Source organism: Pelophylax lessonae, assembly GCF_965119305.1.
Source record: "Pelophylax lessonae genome assembly, chromosome: 11".
NCBI classification, from domain to species: Eukaryota; Metazoa; Chordata; class Amphibia; order Anura; family Ranidae; genus Pelophylax; species Pelophylax lessonae.
The window spans coordinates 80,988,955-81,009,945 of record NC_138778.1 but is presented as its reverse complement, the minus strand read 5'-3'; the positions used below and the strand labels follow the sequence as shown (position 1 = coordinate 81,009,945).

General features: G+C 42.0%; 1 protein-coding gene across 2 annotated transcripts in view; it reads right to left on the bottom strand.

Annotated features, from left to right (window-relative positions):
* MLX (MAX dimerization protein MLX) overlaps positions 1–20,991 on the bottom strand; it is a 462,488-nt gene that overhangs the window by 413,115 nt on the left and 28,382 nt on the right. The window contains exon 2 of one of the 2 annotated variants that reach the window (XM_082271957.1): positions 12,585–12,730. In XM_082271957.1, coding sequence (XP_082128083.1) covers positions 12,585–12,730 — 146 coding nt within the window. The remainder of the gene's footprint in view (positions 1–12,584; positions 12,731–20,991) is intronic. The other variant, XM_082271958.1, reaches the window with a different exon arrangement.

Sequence of the window (20,991 nt, the reverse complement as noted above, 5' to 3'; positions counted from 1 at the left end):
ATGCATCTTGCAGTGCATTCCTATGGGAAATACATTTAGAAGAGACAAAGCCAAACCTGGCTGGCTAAACCGTAATGTTAAAAAACGTATTAGGGGAAAAAAATGGCCTTCAAGAAATATAAATCAGAGGGCACAGTATCGGCTTTCAAGCAATACAAGGAGGCAAATAAGAAAAGTAAATACGAAATCAAAATGGCCAAAATCAACTTTGAGAGACATAGCGGGGAGGATAGTAAAAACAAACCAAAGAAATTCTTTAAATATATCAACAGCAAAAAAACTAGGGCAGAACATGTTGCACGCATAATTAACGATGATGGAAGGATGTTTACAGAGGACACTGAAAAAGCAACCATGCTGAACTCTTTTTTTCTCCTCAGTCTTTACACAGGAAAAGGAGGGGTACAATGACCATGACTGTATGGTTAGTAGTAATACACAGGACTTGCCGCTAAGGCTAACAGAGGGTGAAATCAGAAAAGGGCTAGATAAAATTAACACAAATAAATCACCAGGCCTGGATGGGGTACATCCAAGAGGACTCAAAGAACTTAGTAAGGTTATATCTAGACCACTGCTCGTAATCTTTGCTGACAGTATTATGACAGGAAATGTACCAGGGGATTGGAGGAAAGCAAACGTGGTACCGATATTCAAAAAAGGGCAGAGGCATGTCCCGGGAAATTATAGGCCTGTCAGTTTGACATCGATAGTATGTAAACTTCTGGAGGGGATGATAAGGGACTATATCATAGAGTTTGCTAAAGACAACAACGTCATCAGCAGTAATCAGCACGGGTTTACAAATGGGCGTTCTTGTCAAGCCAAGCTCTTAACATTCTATGAGGAGGTGAGCCGTGAGCTAGATAGGGGGAGACCAGTGGATGTGGTGTACTTGGATTTCGCTAAGACGTTTGATACAGTTCCCCACAAGCGCTTAATTTATAAAATAAGGTCTGCAGGCACCGACCGCAGGGTTTGCTCTTGGATATGGAACTGGCTAAAAGGGCGTGTCCAAAGGGTGGTAATAAATAGCACATACTCAGACTGGTCTGAGGTGGTAAGTGGGGTCCCCCAAGGCTCAGTCCTGGGACCAACCTTTTTTAATTTATTCATAAACAGCATTGAGGACGGGATCAGTAATTCTATATTATATTCTATAATTCTATATAATAATTCTATATCAGTTTTTGCAGATGACACAAAATTGGGCAGGGCAATAACTGCACAGCATGAAGCAGATATCCTACAGAATGACAGGGACAAAATAACAGAGTGGGCAACGACATGGCAAATAAGGTTTAATGTTGAGAAGTGTAAGGTTTTGCACTTGGGGACTAAAAACCTAAAAGCACAATACATTTTAGGGGGGGAACATTTGGGGGAATCAAATATAGAGAAAGATCTGGGAGTCTTGGTAGATGATAGACTAGGCAACTTTCAAGCGGCAGCTGCCAAAGCCGGCAGAATATTGGCATGCATAAAAAAAGGGATGTATTCCAGAGATAAGACTATAATCCTTCCACTTTATAAAACTCTGGTCTGACCACATCTGGAGTACTCTGTCCAGTTCTGGTCACCAGTGCTCAGGAGGGATGTGTTGGAGCTGGAGAGAGTCCAGAGAAGGGCAACTAAACTAATTAGGGGATTAGAGCACCTTAATTATGAAGAGTGTCTGCAATCCCTTGATTTATTCTCCCTGGAGAAGAGATGCCTGAGAGGGGACATGATAGCAATTTATAAATATCTCAATGGTGATCTCAGCATAGGAAAAAAGCTATTCAGTCGAAAGGATTGCATGAGGACTCGGGGGCATACAATGCGACTGGAGGAGAAGCGTTTTAACCTCCGGCAATGTGGGGGGTTCTTTACGGTTAGGGCTACAAGATTGTGGAATTCTCTACCACAAGAGGTGGTTTCTGCGGGAAGTATGGTGGCTTTCTAAAGACTCTTAGACGTACATCTCAAGGAGAAAAACATTCAGGGGTATGAGAGATAATTACGGCCACACACACCTACACAGGCTGAACTGGGTGGACTATGGTCTTTATTTAACCTCACCTACTATGTAACTATATTCAACTATGTAACTATTAGAGCCCATTCACACTAGCGCGACTTGTGAGGCAACTTGTGTTGCCCCAGGTAGCTTGACATAACAAAAGCAATGTTAATCAATCAGTGCTGTCTTAATTGGCACTACTGAAGTTGCTCCGACTTCAGAAAAGGGTCCTGTACTACTTTGAGGCGACCTGTGATCCGACTATCCCATATACTTCAATGGGAGTTGCCTCCTTATCTTAATTGACACGACTTGTTATCAGACTTTCCAGGAAGAAGAAAGAGATTAGCCAGGCATTCCCCACAGACAAAGTCGCCTGTCTCTTCAAAGTAGTGCACAAGTCTCTTCCAAGTCTCTAAACAAGTCTCTAAACAAGTCTCTTCACAAGTCTCTAAACAAGTCTCTAAACAAGTCTCTAAACAAGTCTCTAAACAAGTCTCTAAACAAGTCTCTAAACAAGTCTCTAAACAAGTCTCTAAACAAGTCTCTAAACAAGTCTCTAAACAAGTCTCTAAACAAGTCTCTAAACAAGTCTCTTCAAGTCACGGGGCGACTTTCTGGTAGTGGTAGTGTGAACCAGCTCTCAAGGGGGGATATGATCAGCATGTATAAATACAGTTGAGCAAAAAAGTATATAGTCAGCCACCAATTGTGCAAGTTCTCCCACTTAAGATGAGAGAGAGGCCTGTAATTTTCATCATAGGTACACTTCAATTACGAGAGACAGAATGGGGGGGGGGGAATCCAGGAAATCACATTGTAGGATTTCTAATGAATTGGTAAATTCCTTGGTAAAATAAATATTTGGTTACCTACAAACAAGCAAGATTTCTGGCTCTCACAGACCTGAAACTTCTTCAACCGCTTTCCAACCAGTCGCCGCAGATATACTGGGGCAGGCTGGCTCCCACAGGCAAATAGCTGTACATCAAGAATAAAAAGTGCAGCGCTAAAACGATCAATAAATATATTCTATAAAAAACACATAAATGTCCAAATAAAATAGTCGCTGTAAACATCAATATCCTTAAAAAAAGGGGGGGGGGTAATGTCCAAGATGCAATCCAAGGAAAAAGTGCACAGTGCTCAGTATGAATCCAAATGATAAGGTGCTCACACTCAGGTGTACGTTTAGTAAATTGAGATAAGCCGAGATCTGGATGATCACGGCTTGTCTCACAGCATTGCCATTTTAAATTACTGAGAAGAGTAGTGGAGAACATATTCTTCTCTTCTCATCTCAGTACACAAACGGCTTGCATTCACTGCAACGGAAACGGCCAGTTTAGTAACACATGATGTCACCTTATCACTGTGCTTCTCTTTGAAGATCTCCTCTTCCTGCTTCTCCAGCTCAGAGGTGGAGAATCAGGGGGAGAAGCTGTGTGATTAGAGGAAGAAGACTTCTTTCTTCCCATATATCAGCACCAGTGGGTTCAAAATGAATGTATATATTGTATGTATGTATGTGTGTTTGTGGGTGTATGTATGTATGTGTATATATATGTGTGTATGTGTATATATATATATATAATATATATATATATATATATATACATATACACACACACACACTGTATGTATATATGTATATATACTGTGCATGTGTGTGTGTGTGTGTGTGTATAGATATGTTTTCATGTGTTAGAACATGTCATTACGAGTTCTTTTAAACTTTTGTTTCACTTTTTAAACTACTTAGGGGCGGCTGTAATCTCACAATATCTCGTGAGATTACAGGCAGTCCACCCAGTTATACACAGATCTCGGCAGTTCTCAGAGAAAAAACTTCTCCTCTGATCACTCTGTGAGAAGTGAAGTTCTCCGCCTTCTAATCTGGGTGCCAGAGGAGATATTTTTTCTCTGAGAACTGCCGAGAAGTGAACTGAGAGAAAACTTCTCAGTTTACTGAACATACACCTCAGTGCCAATATCAAAAGGGGCGGGACATAGTGCGCTCGTCAAAACCGCATGTAATGACGAGCGCACTATGTCCCGCCCCTTTACCTGGAGATATCTGTAATGTCCGTTGATCCAATGTGGAGATACTACTGTGCTGACTGTTTATTCACAGCCTTCAGGTGAGAGGCTAGAACCACTGGTGGAGGATATTGGCACTGAGTGTGAGCACCTTATTTGGATTCATACTGAGCACTGTGCACTTTTTCCTTGGATTGCATCTTGGACATTACCCCCCCTTTTTTTTTTAAGGATATTGATGTTTACAGCGACTATTTTATTTGGACATTTATGTGTTTTATAGAATATTTTTATTGATCGTTTTAGCGCTGCACTTTTTATTCTTGTTGTACTATTGAGGTTTCTGAATTTTACCTAGGTGTCAGCTGCTTGGTAATTTTTCTTTACTTGCTTGCGCTGATATACTTTTTTGCTTTTAAATCGCTGTACATGTACGGCGCACGCTCTGGGGAGGCTCAGGGGCAAGCGCGCGCCCCCGCTCGTCACCTGGGAAGCCAGTGTGTGTCAGGCGGGTTCCGATTGCCGCTTGACACCCTCAATCTCGCCCCGCAGACAGAGAAGGACGGTCGGCTGATGTAAATACAGCCGTCCATCCTTCTCCCTTTGTGATCCTGCTATATAGGATCGCATGTCTCTATGATCGTCTCACAAGCCCAACCCCCCTACAGTTAGAATCGCTCCCCTAGGCTTACATTTAACCCCTTGGTCACCAACAGTATTAACCCCTTCCCTGCCAACGGCATTATTACAGTAACAGTGCATATTTTTAGCACTGATTACTGTAGTAATGTCACTGGTAGCCCCCAAAAGTGTCAAAAATGTCAGTTAGGGGTCTGATCTGTCAGCCGCAATGTTGTAGTCCCGTTAAAAATCTCACATCGCCACCATTACTAGTAAAAAAATAAAAATAAAAAAAAATAAAAATGACATAAATCTTTTCCGAAGTTTGTAGACATAATAACTTTTGCCCAAACCAATCAAAATATGCTTATTGCGATTTTTTTTTTTTTTACCAAAAATATGTAGCAGAAAACAAATTGGCATAAAATGTTAAAAAATTAAACAAAAGCAGCAGGATGAATTCTGAAGCGTTTCGGGCAATATTATCTTCTCATATTCAGCCAAATGCTTCAGAACTCATTGGATGGTGCTTTACAATGCAGATGGACAATGACTTGAAGCATACTGCGAAATCAACCAAAGAGTTTTTTAAGGGAAAGAAGTGGAATGTTATGCAATGGCCAAGTCAATCACCTGACCTGAATCCGTTTGAGCATGCATTTCACTTGCTAAAGAAAAAACTAAAGGGAAAATGCCCCAAGAACAAGCAGTAACTTAAGACAGTTGTAGTAGAGGCCTGGCAGAGCATCACCAGGGATGAAAAACAGCATCTGGTGTGTGTGAAAGGCCGCAGGCCTGTATTTGTGGGAGGGGCTAGCATGCCTAAAAGACGCTGCTCTCCCCCCCCCCCCCCCGCTAGCCGCATCATACGCTGTCCACCCCCCTGGCAGCCTAACATCTGGTTCCAGCAGCTCGCCGTCAGCCACCACCAGCGCCGCCACGTCCCTCAAGCCTGCTTCCCCTGCAGTCGGATCATCCGCTCAAGCAGTCTGTTCGTTCATTCGCCTGCCGGCGTCAGGTACCGTTGGGGGGGCTTCTTGTGGGGGCTTGATTTCTACCTTGCCTCAACAGGCCACGGCCCTGCTTCATACCTTACCCTACTGATACTGTCCCTACCGCTGGTAATTCTTGAATACTTCTACATTGCTAATACCACTGCTACCATGGGTACTACTACTATGGATACTGCAACACTACAAATACTATGACTACCAGGAAGACTACTGCTATACTGATATACGGCTAATTCTATTGCTATGTGTACTACTGCTTGATACACTGCTACACTGCCAATACGGTGTACTACTGCTACACTACATGACTACTAAACTACTAAAAACTATTACCACCATGTGTATTTCTGCTATATGTATACCACTACACCACTTATACTACTACCATGTGTACTACTGCTATTTTGCTAGGTATGTTGCATTACCCTTCAAGCCCCCGTACAGGGTCAGAAAACTGGCTAATTAGGGCAAGGCGCGGGCCTTAGTCTCACTAGTAGCTGGTCCTGCGAGGCCAACTCCCCAATCTCAACACAGAGATTTTTTCGCCCTCGGGCCAAATCATAGTTAGAGCCTCGCATCCATCCATCTCTTGGGATCATAGTTAGGGCCCCACTTGTCATGGCCACACGTATTACATCTTTTACCGTCACCGAGAGGCCAACCCCCCCCCCGCTAGTGGCTCGTGCCCCACACCCAAATCATAGCTAGAGCCTCTCACCTGCTGCTCAGCAACTAGCAGGGCCTCACTTGTCACGGGGTAGACAGCTTTCGCCTCAGCACTAGTTAGCCAGCCAGTTCTGTTTTAGCTAAATGGTATTAACCAGATTTTTTTTTGTGTGTGTGTAATTTTCTCTCTCAGCATGTCTCAAGGAGCCAACATAGGTGAAGGGTCATCTCCCCCAAGCATACCCGCTAGGCCTAACACCCCTGTTGGAATTGGTACCCCCAGGGAATTCCAAGAACCATCCACGCCAGGCTCTTTAAGTTCCTGGACCATCCCCAGGATTTTGGCTGTTTTGCGCCGCAGGGGCATCCCTTTCCCAGCTACAGCAAGAAAGGCTGACCTCTACAAACTACTCTCAGCACATCCTGAGGATCCTGGGCTGGGTACCAGCTCTCAGGAGGTTAGCGCGGATATACAAGGGACGCTAAACACCATCTTGTCATCACTACAGTCAATCAATGATAGACTGTCCAAGCTGGAAAACGCTAGCCCATCCAACATGGACCCGCCTCCCTCAAGGCCGGTACAAGGACTCGCTCCTCCCAGCTCACAGGGTAGGCCCCCAGCCTCGCCATTTTTCTCCCCTTCTGCTTCACTAGTCATTACCCTATCACACATGGTCCCCCCCAGCCCTCCGCAAGGACATTTTAGATGGGAAAGATGTGAATCTGGTTTCTTTGCTAATTGCCTCCCAGGACGTTGTGTAGAACAGGGTGTACAATTACTGTGATTTGGCCGTAGTAATGAAGACCAGAGAACCAAGACTCAACAAAAAACTTACCATACCAGAGTTTGTCCTAGCCTTCGGTATCTATAGCGATGTTGTGAGCTCAGTGTATCCGTAAAGCCAGGAGGAACTAGATTTATATTTTTATAAGGTGGATGACTTAGGCCACAAGTACGGGAGTTTCATGTTTTACGACTTCCACAAGTCTGTATCGGCAAAAGCAGCCGCAGCCTTGGCCCAGTTTAACATACATTCTGACTGGAGCCTCTTGGACACGGAACTCTTTTGCAGACATTTTGCAGGCCTAGTACCCCCGTCTTGTGCAGTCTGCTCTTCCACCTCTCATACCGCCAACCTGTGCCCCTCAGAGGCCGATCCCTCCTTTCCTGGTTTCTCCGGGGGAGCTGGTAAGCCTGACCAACGTAGTCAAAGGGATAAGCTTGATCGTCCCATCATTTATTTAGGCAAAGCTCAAAATATGCAATAATTTAAATGTAGGTGCCTGTAGCTTTAGCGCCTGCAGATTACTACACGTCTTTTCCATATGCTTTAGGGCCCATGACAAATCCATGTGCTCTTCTAAGTTAAATCCTAAGCAATAAATAACAGAGGTGAATATAAATATTCTAGAACACTACTTGAAATCACACCCATCTCCTCACCTGGTGGAATACTTATTAAATGGGTTCTCAGTAGGATTCCACACTGGGTTGGTATCACTCCCTATAGGTACACTAGAGTGTCCCAACCTCCTTACAGCTAGGAATGATTCACAGACAGTAGACAATCTCCTCAGTAAGGAGACCCAGAAAGGGTTCATTATAGGCCCCTTTTCCTCCCCTCCCTTCACCTCCTGGCGCAAGAACCCAATTGGGATAGCCACTAGCAAATATTCTAATAAAAACGTCTTTATCATTGATCTGTCTGCTCCTCATTCGTCCACAAACCCAAGCCTAAATTCCCTCATTCCATCTACCGAATTCTCTCTGCACTATACCACCGTGGATAATGCCATTCAAGCAATCTTGAGGGCAGGTAGAGCTGCATGGCTCAGTAAGACCAATATCTCCAACGCCTTCAAGTTGTTACCCATTCATCCCTCCTTATGGCATATTCACGGTGTCAAGTGGAGAGAGGAATATTACTTTGCTGTTAGACTCACCTTTACGGCCAAGAGTAGCCCGAAAATATTCGGTACATTTGCTGAGACTCTCTGCTGGCTCCTCCTCAATGTCGCTAGGTGTCCCATGGTGTTACACTATTTGGACAATCTTTTGTTGGTCTAACATAGCGACTGCAGCCCTGTCAGTCTAAAGAGCACCGTAGCACTGTTTTCAACTTTAGGCGTCCCCCTGTCACTAGACAAGACAACTGAACCCACCACCAGACTTGACTTCCTAGGCATCACACTCAATTCCGACACCATGCAGTCTAGTCTCCCTGAGGACAAGCTCGGGCGCATACGCAAGGACATAGTCAAGTTCCTACAACTTGGAACTTTTACTCGTAAAGACCTACAATCTTTGGTAGGTTCCTTGAACTTCACGATGCGCATTATTCCCAAAGGTAGATCATTTATTTCTAGGTTGTTGTTAGATGCAGGCATCATTCAGATATTTTCTTCTTCAGGCGATTCCCTACAACAACATAAAAACAATCATAGCGGCTGAACAGCCGCTTGATCGTTCTTACAGGCGGCGGGAGGGGACATCCCCACCCCCCTCCCGCCGCCATCCGGTGCTTCTACAGGCTCGCCCATATGATCGGCGAGCCAAAGAAGGAAATCGGCCGCTGGGCGGAAGTGTACCATAGAGGCTGTGAGGATCAGATGGTCCCTGGTAGTCTCCGATTCTCGGAGGCCCGGCGCGACGTGAGGACGTCATGCCCAGCCTGGCAGTTTCAATACTGCCAAGATCTTAGCATTCAGCTGAGATCATTTTTTTCTGCCTTTCTAGCCTGTAGGCTCCCTAAAAAGAGGACCTGTCATTCACTAATCCTATTACAAGGAATGTTTACATTCCGTGTAAAAGGAATAAACGTGATGAAAAAAAAATTAAAGGGAAAGTGTAAAAAAAAAAAAAAAAATAAAAAAAAAAATGTAAAATGCTCCTGTCCCCGTTAGCTTGCAAGCAGAAGCGATCGCATGCGTACGTGGCGGCCACATATGTAAATGACATTCAATCCATACATGTGAGGTGTCTCTGCGAACCTTAGGTATCTCTGTCGCCTATATAGATTTTTAAGTACCAAATTTGGCGTCATTCCAAATTTGTCCTCTGACAGTCGCCGCCCATTCATACAGTCTTCACGATTGGGTATTGGCCTTCTCCGCAGGAGCAAGCTAGGCAGTAATTTTGTTAATACAACAAACATTAACATATAGACACACCCACAGGGGGCCGTCCCAAAATTACTGCCTAGCTTGCTCCTGCGGAGAAGGCCAATACCCAATCGTGAAGACTGTATTAATGGGCAGCGACTGTCAGAGGACGTAAGAGAAATTATGATTTTTACATGTAGGAGCGGAGTGCCAGAAATCAACCGGTATTGAAGTGGTTAAAACAACAAACATGTTATTCTTACCAGCTCTGTGCAATGGTTTTGCACAGAAAAGTCCTAATTCGCCTCTTCTGGGGTCCCCCACTGACGCATCTGGCTCCTCATACCCCAATAGCAAGCCGCAAAGTATAGTATCGAGTGCCCCTATAGGCAGGTAAAAAAAAACAACTTCTGCCTTTAGAGCCACTCACTTTCTGGCCAGGACTAAATGTCCCATGAGGCATTGCTCCTCACACATTCACAAGTTCTCAGATACTTACAATGTATAGATGGTGTACGGAGCTGCATGTGTGCTTCACTGTATTTCCTCATATGTAAAGAAATAATGCATTCTGTATGCAGGCCAACTAATCAGCTGACCAACTAATCGATTATGAAAATAGTTGACAACTATTTTCATAATCAATTAAATCAATTCGTTGTGGTGTTCCCAACACCGTGGGTGTTCCCAACACCGTGGGTCATTGCTACACATCTGGTGGGATTGCCCTCTCATCCAGCCGTTCTGGAGGGAGGTTAATTCCCACATCTCTAGTATCACCACGTTTACATCAGATTTTATACCAGCCCAATACTTACTGCTTCATACATCTCTATATTTTGCCAACTATAAAAAAATCTCTCACTTAGCACCTCATTAACATGGACACAATGTGCGTTCCGTGCCACTTGTTGTCCACCGCCACCCCTACCATCGCAGAATGGATTCGGAGGGTACAGCGGGTCGCAAATATGTAAGATCTAATTTCCCAAGCTAAGGACTCCAACCGTAAATAATATCAGACCTGGGCTCCATGGCTACATTTTACGACTTTACCCAGCTATTAGACGTTGAGCACATAACTACGGTTTCCTCACACGTCCCTACCTTGCTACATGCCTGCTCACCCCACAACATTGATCCTGCATTATGCAGCCTTTGGCCATGCCGACCTCTGCTTTTCTCCCCCCCCCCCCCCTATTTTTTTTTTCTTTCTTCTTCCTCTTTCCCTAATTTCTTCCCCTCTTATCCTCCCCCTTGTCCCTTCCTACCCCTGCCCCCCTCCTCCCCGGACACCCCTGGACAGCTCCAAAGGTCGCCACTTCTCCCTTATACCTGTCGGTATCCTCAACGTGTCCCCCTACTGCCTGGGAATTTTCTATTGCATGGTGTCTGTTCTCTGCTCCCCGACACAGCAAGTTCCCCGATGGGGGTGTCGGAGTTCAGAATACTTCACCACACTGCTCACCCTGCTCCAAAACCCCAGATTTCCATTACAGCTGGGATACCTCTACTGCTGTGACCTTACATGTGCGATACTTGTGCTTTTTATGTTTCCACGATGCCTTATTATTCTCTCTTTCCACAGGAGCACTTTGTATAGCCGTGCTTTTCATGTCGCACGATTTGTATGTGCACTATGGCTTATTTGAACTTGTATTGGTTGATTTTGTACTTTGCTAACTATTCAATAAATTGTTTTGGAAAAAAAAAAAAATCAATTAGTTGTTTTAGCCCTAAAAAACAGACATATTTATATCAAGACGCAACACACATTCCACGCAAAACGCCAAAAAATGGACTGGATAAAATTATTGGCTCCTTCTCAAATTTGTAAGAAATTATTGCATTCCAAGTTTGTAATGCTCCGGTAATTTGTAATTAAACTCGCCTGTATCAATTAACAGGTGCTGACAATATAAAAAAACCATACCGGCAACCAAAAATTGAAAACCTGCTGTGTGTCTATGTGCCAAACCGAGCATGGAGAAGAGAAAGAGCAGCAAAGAATTGTCTGAGGATTTGAGAACAAAAATTGTGGAAAAGCATGGACAATCTCAAGGTTACAAGTCCATCTCCAGAGATCTTCGTATTTCTGTGTCCACTGTGCGCAACATTGTCAAGAAGTTTATAGCCCATGGCACTGTAGCTAATTTCCCAGGACATTAGTGAACCTCTACCATGTTTGGCTGTAGGGGCAGTATTCTTTTATAACGGTTTCATTTCTTTTACTTAAAACCATAGAATGATGGACTTTACCACAAAGCTGTCATTTGGTTTAGTCTGTCCGCAGCATATTCTCCCAAAAGGATTTTGGTTTCCTCATGTAAGTTTTTTTTGGGGGGGTTGCTTTGCTGCTTCAGGCACTGGGTGCCTTGACTGTGTGTATGGCACTATGAAATCTGAGGACAACCAAAAGAATTCTGGGGTGCACTGTAGGGCACAGTGTCAGAAAGTTTTGGTCTTCCGTCAGATGACAAATGACACAAAGCACACGTCAAAAAGCACCCAGAAATGGTTTATGGGACAAGGCGCTGGAGATTACTGAACTTGCCAGCAATGATTCCAGATCTAAATCCCATAGAGCACCTGTGGAGAGAACTCAAAACAGCAGTTGGGAAAAGGAACCCTTCCAATCTGAGAGACCATGAGCAGTTGGCAAAAAAACAGTGGTCCACAATTCCAGTAGAGAGGTGCAAGAAACTCCCTGATGGTTACAGGAAAGTAATTGATTCCACTTTATTTTTTTTCCAAGGGGTGTGCTAACGAATATACAATTGAGGGTGCCAATAAATTAGGTCCAGATCATTTTTGGAGTTTTTCGAGGAATTTGTCAGATTTGGATTTTTGTTTCTCCACTTTTTTGTGTCATACCACTACAAAATAAAAAAATAAACACGAGAATGCTTAAACATTTGTAATTGCAACAATTTTCTGGGCAATGTGGTGCATTATCTAACAGAAATGAAGGGGTGCCAATATTTTTGGCAATGACTATGTACACACTTAAAATAAATACTGTATGCAAACCTTCACCATTGGCATGGACAGCAAGGGCTGTCCAGCAGCAAAAAAACAGAAAAAAAAATAATGTAAAAGATGTCAAGCAACATGCCCTGAAAAATAAATTGACTTACTTTAATAGCATCCCTTCGTTTCTGTTCGGCCTGTGTATGTGCCCGCCTCCGTCTGTCTTTGTATGCATCCTTAATGCTTTCCTGACGATAGTCACTGTCCTCGTCATCTGAGGTTGGGAAACAAGTATTGTTGATCAAGCAGCAGGCTATGGAAGGTTGAGCAGACACATATGGATACCATTGTCCCCCCCCAAGTAAAACTGTATCCTACCCCAAGATAACAAGACATCTTTACAAAACAGGGGCCTATTCTATAACAATCGCCAAAGCAGCGTATATACTAAAAGCTCAGATCTGTTTCTGATCTAAGTTTAGAAGAATGAATACGCTTCAAAGAAGCAGCAAACCACACTGGGTTCACTTCCATTAGCATTTATGTGTTAGCAAAAAATTGGATTTTGTTACTTCTACTACTACTTTGTTACTAAAATCTCTTTCTCGGAGTTCATTGAGAGGCATAGCGCTCAATTAAGAAGCATAGGGTTATATTGCCCCCTACAGGAGTAGGACACTAGGCAGAAAAAAACTTGGCTATGCCTATGGGCAGTCCTAGCTGGCATTAATCAAGTTCTCTGCTATAGGCATCCAGTTTAGTAACAAGCAGTATCAGAAGTCTCAAAAAAAAAAAAAAAAAAAAAATATTATATTTTATAGATAGATAGAGAGAGTGAGAGAGCAAGAGAGCGAGAGAGAGAGAGAGCGAGAGAGAGAGCGTCGTTCAGTGACGGACACTGCTCCATATCTTCTTTAACCCTTGGGACGTCCCAAAGCAGTGTCAACAGGAGGGGTGGGAAAAACACAGCAATGCACATAATTCACAAAAAAGGGCTAAACATAGCCAACCAGGTAAACCAGGAGCTCAACCAGGAACAACTGGAGCTCACCAACCAAAAATAACACACCATCAAGAACCTCTGCAACAGCAGCCTGCAAAACTTTGCGGCTGAACGCAGCATCCGCAGATGCCAGTACATCCACCTAGTAAAATTTGATGAATGTATGCACTGACGACCATGTGGCCCGTCTTGCACACCTGAAGCAATGACGCCTGATGACGGAAGGCCCAGGAGGCACTAAGCGGCCTTGTAGAATGTGCCTTAACAGGGAAAGGAGGAGCCTGGCCCTTAATGGAATATGTGCTAGTGGGGTTGTGAACGGCGCTACCGTGTTAAAAATACACTTGGTGAATAAATAATGTAAAAAATGTTGAAAGTGCTTGATATTAAATAAATAGATATAATTTATAAAGTGCACATGTGACTCATAGTTTTCAGAGACTATTTATAGTGAAGAAACACACATACCCTGTGCCTTTAAAAGGTGCTATAATAAAGTTCATTAGTGCTAGTGCAAAACAAAAGACACAAAACTGAAATAGGGCAGTGGTTTTTTATTTTTCATTAGACATACCAGGTGTGATGTGTGTCCAATCTAGAGAACCAATCATAAAGTGATTGTGCACAATAAAGAAACCTCAAAAGTTCTGTGCTGCAGTGAGCAGAAATGTGAAAATGAAACATTCAATTGCAAATGATTGTGAGCAAAAGGACTTTGGGCTGCAGATACCTGCGTGACCGCTAGGTGTCGCACCCTGTATACAACCTGGTGAGGTTTTTCTGCTGGATGGATACCGTTTAGGGGTTATTTCCTCCTCTGGATTCCTGATGTGCCGCGTGGTGCCTCAAAAAAGAAACACAGAGAAGAGAACCCACTGGTGCCGTATCTCAAAACAAGAGCAGAAAAAATGTAGTAACTCACGGGGAAGATGCAGGCTGTCCGCGATCAGTGGTGGTGTGTGCCGGGAAGCTTCCGCGTTCCACGGCTCTGGCTTCGAATACCGGAAATGACGTATTGACGTCGAAGACTCCGCCCTACCGGTTTCGTCAAATGACGTCTACAGGAGCGGCGTCAAAGTACTAACTTCCCGGCCATTAAATAGCATCCCATCTCCTAGCAACAACAGGGCCTCCCCCGCCGCCATATTGGTGCTGTCAGCTGAAGCCGGACCGAGGCCATCTTGTGCCTCAATGCAATGCCCGCCTCGCTAACCCTAATAGGAGTGTTTAGCTATCTGTTCATCATTTCGGGGACAGCCTGTTCGGATCAATTTAAACAACAACTTAAGAAACTTTATTGGTGAGAAAAAAAATTTTTTTTTAAATATAAAAGGATGTGTAAAATATAAAAAAATTTAAAAATATATTAAAAAATGTTTTAAAAATTGCTGAAAGCGACGATGCATATTCTTCTTTAAAAACATTAGTCTGACTATAAGACGTGGAGTAATTTTTTCAAAAAAATATATACCACACACTTTCAATTAGGGAACAACCCATGGCATCATATATATATGGCAGATGTTGGATGAGAAGGTTCAAAAATAGGGATCAAAAAACAGTTTACAATCTGATGATACCACGGCGTGTACTGTGTGGGTTATTCACAGACGTGATCGTTATTTATCACAATATACAAAAAAATAAAAATAAATATAAAAATAAAGAATGTTTTTTATATAAGATGAAAAAAAGAGAATTACTACAATATAACTGTGGACCAAATTCCATTGAAAAGACTTGTCTGCACAGTCGAGGTTTACGATCCACGGAATATCACAGAGATTAGAAATGAAGAATCCGATTGATGCCAGTCTTTTTGTTTTTTTGTTTTTTCATATGTTTTTTTGTTTTTTTTGGAAGAACAACAAAAAAGGGGGAAGGGATGTAGGATGAGAAGGCTAATAATGGAATCTTGTTTCAAGGGTTTTATTATATATGTTTAAATCTCTCTATCAAGGGTATGTATAGAAATGTACTTCTTTGTATCTTCATACTTTTTGAGAAGTATGTATAAAGAAACTATGTGAAAAAAAAAAAGTGTGGCTGGGAAGATAATTTTTTCATACAACGTAATGACAACAAGATGTTTATAATATAAGAAGCTGTTCAAAGTTTTGTTGAAGGGTCAAAGAATATTCTTAAAAGATAATTCTAAAATATTAAATAAAAATTCAGAATAATATATATCTTTAAAAACTTATTTCCGAAAGTGGCTTTAAAGGAGTTTTTTCAAAAACTTACTAAAAACTTGGAAAAAAGAATAAAACGGATAAAAAAGGATAAAAAACTATACATCTGTAATAAAACAGTTCAGATCTATATGTGCGTTCAAACCATCGGGGCGGAGGGATCTCATTAAAAAAATCCACTTGGTTTCATTTCTGGATACCATTCTTTTCTTATTTCCTCCCCTCCAATCCCCTTTTATTTTGTCTATGCCATAAAACACTAATCCTGATGGATCTTTAGAGTGTTTTTCTTTAAAGTGCCTGGATAAATTATGTTTATCAAGCCCCTTTTTAATGTTTTTTATATGCTCCCTGATTCTAACATACAGGGGTCAGGTAGTCCTGCCAATATATTGCATATGGCAGGGGCACTCAATGACATAGGTCACGTGTGTGCTGTTACAAGTAATGGTGTCTCTTATTTTGTATTCATCTTTGGTATAAGATCTGAAATTGTTAGTTCGCCTCTTTTGGGATGTATTATTCCTACAGGGTAGGCATTTTCGGCACCTAAAAAAACCATTAATACTGGTGGGTAAAGAAATGGTTTTTGGTGGGTTAACCACGTTGTGTACCACCTTGTCCTTTAACGTTGGTCCCCTTCTATAGAGAAAGGAAGGTTTATTGGGTAAAATCTTTCTTAGTGTTCTGTCAGCTGTAAGAATGGGCCAATGTTTTCTAAAGATTTTTTCCACTTCCTTGTGTTGTCTGTTAAATCCTGTGATGAACGGGAACTCATGTTTATTTTGACTCTCTTTTCTTGAATTCTCTTTGATAAGGTCTTTTCTGTCCAAATTCCTTATTGTTCCGGCTTATAGCTATGGGGGCCAAATATGCCCCCAGTGTTGCAAATATATTCATGCAAAAATGGGAGGAGGAGCAAGTTTTTAGTATAGAAAGACCCAATCTTAGATATTACCAAAGATATATTGATGATATTATTTTAGTATGGAGAGGTGGCTTGGACTCATTACAGAGCTTTTTTGATGAGATCAGTAGCAACGCCTATGGAATCACCTTTACAGGAAATTGGGATAAACAAAAGATTGCTTTTTTAGATTTAGAATTATTTAAGCAAGATGGAAGACTGGCTAGCAAAACCTTTTTTAAGAAAACCGACAAAAACGGATATATCCCCATTAGGAGCTGTCACCATCCAAAAATGGTTAGGAAATATTCCTAAGGGACAGTTGCTACGGATAAGGAGAAACTGCAGTAACACTCAAGATTTTGACGTTCAAGCAGATATGCTCAAAGATTCATAGAAAAAGGATACAAAAAGAAAAACTTGGAGCATCTAAAGAGAACAATAAGGAATTTGGACAGAAAAGACCTTATCAAAGAGAATTCAAGAAAAGAGAGTCAAAATAAACATGAGTTCGCGTTCATCACAGGATTTAACAGACAACACAAGGAAGTGGAAAAAATCTTTAGAAAACATTGGCCCATTCTTACAGCTGACAGAACACTAAGAAAGATTTTACCCAATAAACCTTCCTTTGTCTATAGAAGGGCACCAACGTTAAAGGACAAGGTGGTACACAACGTGGTTAACCCACCAAAAACCATTTCTTTACCCACCAGTATTAATGGTTTTTTTAGGTGCCGAAAATGCCTACCCTGTAGGAATAATACATCCCAAAAGAGGCGAACTAACAATTTCAGATCTTATACCACGGGTGTTGAATACAAAATAAGAGACACCATTACTTGTAACAGCACACACGTGACCTATGTCATTGAGTGCCCCTGCCATATGCAATATATTGGCAGGACCACCCGACCCCTGTATGTTAGAATCAGGGAGCATATAAAAAACATTAAAAAGGGGTTTGATAAACATAATTTATCCAGGCACTTTAAAGAAAAACACTCTAAAGATCCATCAGGATTAGTGTTTTATGGCATAGACAAAATAAAAGGGGATTGGAGGGGAGGAAATAAGAAAAGAATGGTATCCAGAAATGAAACCAAGTGGATTTTTTTAATGAGATCCCTCCGCCCCGATGGTTTGAACGCAGATATAGATCTGAACTGTTTTATTACAGATGTATAGTTTTTTTGTCCTTTTTTATCCGTTTTATTCCTTTTTTCCAAGTTTTTAGTAAGTTTTTGAAAAAACTCCTTTAAAGCCACTTTCGGAAATAAGTTTTTAAAGATATATATTATTCTGAATTTTTATTTAATATTTTAGAATTATCTTTTAAGAATATTCTTTGACCCTTCAACAAAACTTTGAACAGCTTCTTATATTATAAACATCTTGTTGTCATTACGTTATATGAAAAAATTATCTTCCCAGCCACACTTTTTTTTTTTCACATAGTTTCTTTATACATACTTCTCAAAAAGTATGAAGATACAAAGAAGTACATTTCTATACATACCCTTGATAGAGAGATTTAAACATATATAATAAAACCCTTGAAACAAGATTCCATTATTAGCCTTCTCATCCTACATCCCTTCCCCCTTTTTTGTTGTTCTTCCAAAAAAAACAAAAAAACATATGAAAAAACAAAAAAACAAAAAGACTGGCATCAATCGGATTCTTCATTTCTAATCTCTGTGATATTCCGTGGATCGTAAACCTCGACTGTGCAGACAAGTCTTTTCAATGGAATTTGGTCCACAGTTAAATTGTAATAATTCTCTTTTTTTCATCTTATATAAAAAACATTCTTTATTTTTATATTTATATTTATTTTTATTTTTTTTGTATATTGTGATAAATAACTATCAAGTCTGTGAATAACCCACACAGTACACGCCGTGGTATCATCAGATTGTAAACTGTTTTTTGATCCCTATTTTTGAACCTTCTCATCCAACATCTGCCATATATATGATGCCATGGGTTGTTCCCTAATTGAAAGTGTGTGGTATATATTTTTTTGAAAAAATTACTCCACGTCTTATAGTCAGACTAATGTTTTTAAAGAAGAATATGCATCGTCGCTTTCAGCAATTTTAAAACATTTTTTAATATATTTTTTAATTTTTTTATATTTTACACATCCTTTTATATTTAAAAAAAAAAAATGTTCTCACCAATAAAGTTTCTTAAGTTGTTGTTTAAATTGATCCGAACAGGCTGTCCCCGAAATGATGACCAGATAGCTAAACACTCCTATTAGGGTTAGCGAGGCGGGCATTGCATTGAGGCACAAGATGGCTTCGGTCCGGCTTCAGCTGACAGCACCAATATGGCGGCGGGGGAGGCCCTGTTGTTGCTAGGAGATGGGACGCTATTTAATGGCCGGGAAGTTAGTACGTTGACGCCGCTCCTGTAGACGTCATTTGACGAAACCGGTAGGGCGGAGTCTTCGACGTCAATACGTCATTTCTGGCATTCGGAGCCAGAGCCGTGGAACGCGGAAGCTTCCCGGCACACACCACCACTGATCGCGGACAGCCTGCATCTTCCCCGTGAGTTACTACATTTTTTCTGCTCTTGTTTTGAGATACAGCACCTGGGGGTTCTCTTCTCTGTGTTTCTTTTTTGAGGCACCACGCGGCACATCAGGAATCCAGAGGAGGAAATAACCCCTAAACGGTATCCATCCAGCAGAAAAACCTCACCAGGTTGTATACAGGGTGCGACACCTAGCGGTCACGCAGGTATCTGCAGCCCAAAGTCCTTTTGCTCACAATCATTTGCAATTGAATGTTTCATTTTCACATTTCTGCTCACTGCAGCACAGAACTTTTGAGGTTTCTTTATTGTGCACAATCACTTTATGATTGGTTCTCTAGATTGGACACACATCACACATGGTATGTCTAATGAAAAATAAAAAACCACTGCCCTATTTCAGTTGTGTCTTTTGTTTTGCACTAGCACTAATGCACTTTATTATCGCACCTTTTAAAGGCACAGGGTATGTGTGTTTCTTCACTATAAATAGTCTCTGAAAACTATGAGTCACATGCGCACTTTATAAATTATATATATTTATTTAATATCAAGCACTTTCAACATTTTTTACGTTATTTATTCACCAAGTGTATTTTTAACACGGTAGCGCCATTCACAACCCCACTAGCACATATTTCACTCTTTAACCCTTTTGGGTTTGGTTGTTGGCAGCTTACACCGTACCTACACTCACTGTATATTCCATAGCGCTGGTCACCTTAGCTTCAATTATACTTAATGGAATATGCCTGCACCCCCGTCTGCCTGATCCATCTGGAAATGGTCGCAGCAGATGCGGCCTGCCCCTTACGAGATCCAGCCATAAGGACAAACAAAGAATCAGATTTTCAAAATCAGCTTAGCCGTTGCTAGGTACACCCTAATTGTCAGAACCACATCCAGGGAATGCAAAGCAATTTCTTTAGGATGTGTCGGCTTAGGGCAAAAGGAAGGCAACACAAGGTCTTCATTCAAATGGAAACCACACATGCCCTTACGTAGGAACAACTGACAGGAACGTAGCACCACTTTGTCCCTGTGAACCACCAGGTAAGGTGACTGACAGGACAACGCAGCCAGTTCTGACACCCTGCGTGCACAAGTAATAGCCACCAAAAAGGCTACGTTCTGTGACCGAGTAAGCAGAGGAAGTTCCAAATTGAGATCCCACGGGGGTACCAGAGACCTTACCGGAGGAGCCAAGTGGTGAATTCCCTGGACGAAAGTGTGAGCCAAAGAATTTGCAGCCAACAAAAAAAAATTGCCAAGACAGGAATCTGGCCCTTGATGGTGCAAAGAGCCAAATGTTTATCTACACCTTTTTGAAGAAACTCCAGCAGACGGGACACCAAAAAGGAATGGAGAGAAACCCCCCCCCCCAAGACTCACCAAGAAATGTACACCCTCAAAACTTTATGATAAATCTTCCTAGATTTAGATTTTCTAGCTTTTAACTGTGTCTATACTTCAGTACCTGGCTTTCAATAGCCAGGCCATTAAAGTCAGAAACCGTAAAGCAGGATGGAAGATCGGCCCTTGAGACAAAAGATCTTCTCTGAGAGGGTGTCTCCAAGGAACACTGGCTACCAGCCTCACAAGGCCTGCGTACCAAGACTGGAAAGGCCAGTCTGGAGCCACCAGAATGACTGGAATCCCTTCTGCCTCAATTCTGCGCAGAAGTCTAGGCCAAAAGGATCGGGAGATCTTGCCACAAACCTCTGAACCTTCCAGTTGAGACGAAAGGTCAACAGGTCCACATCCGCAGTCCCCCACCGGAGACATTGTTCAAAGTAAGAGGGTGTTGGGCGCTTCCGATGTAACCAACCCTCCAGACCAGCTTCCTGTGACGTCACCTCCGGGCCGGTGGACGGCCGGATCGTGCGGCTGGACCCGCTGACACACGGATTGAAGCTTACCACAGT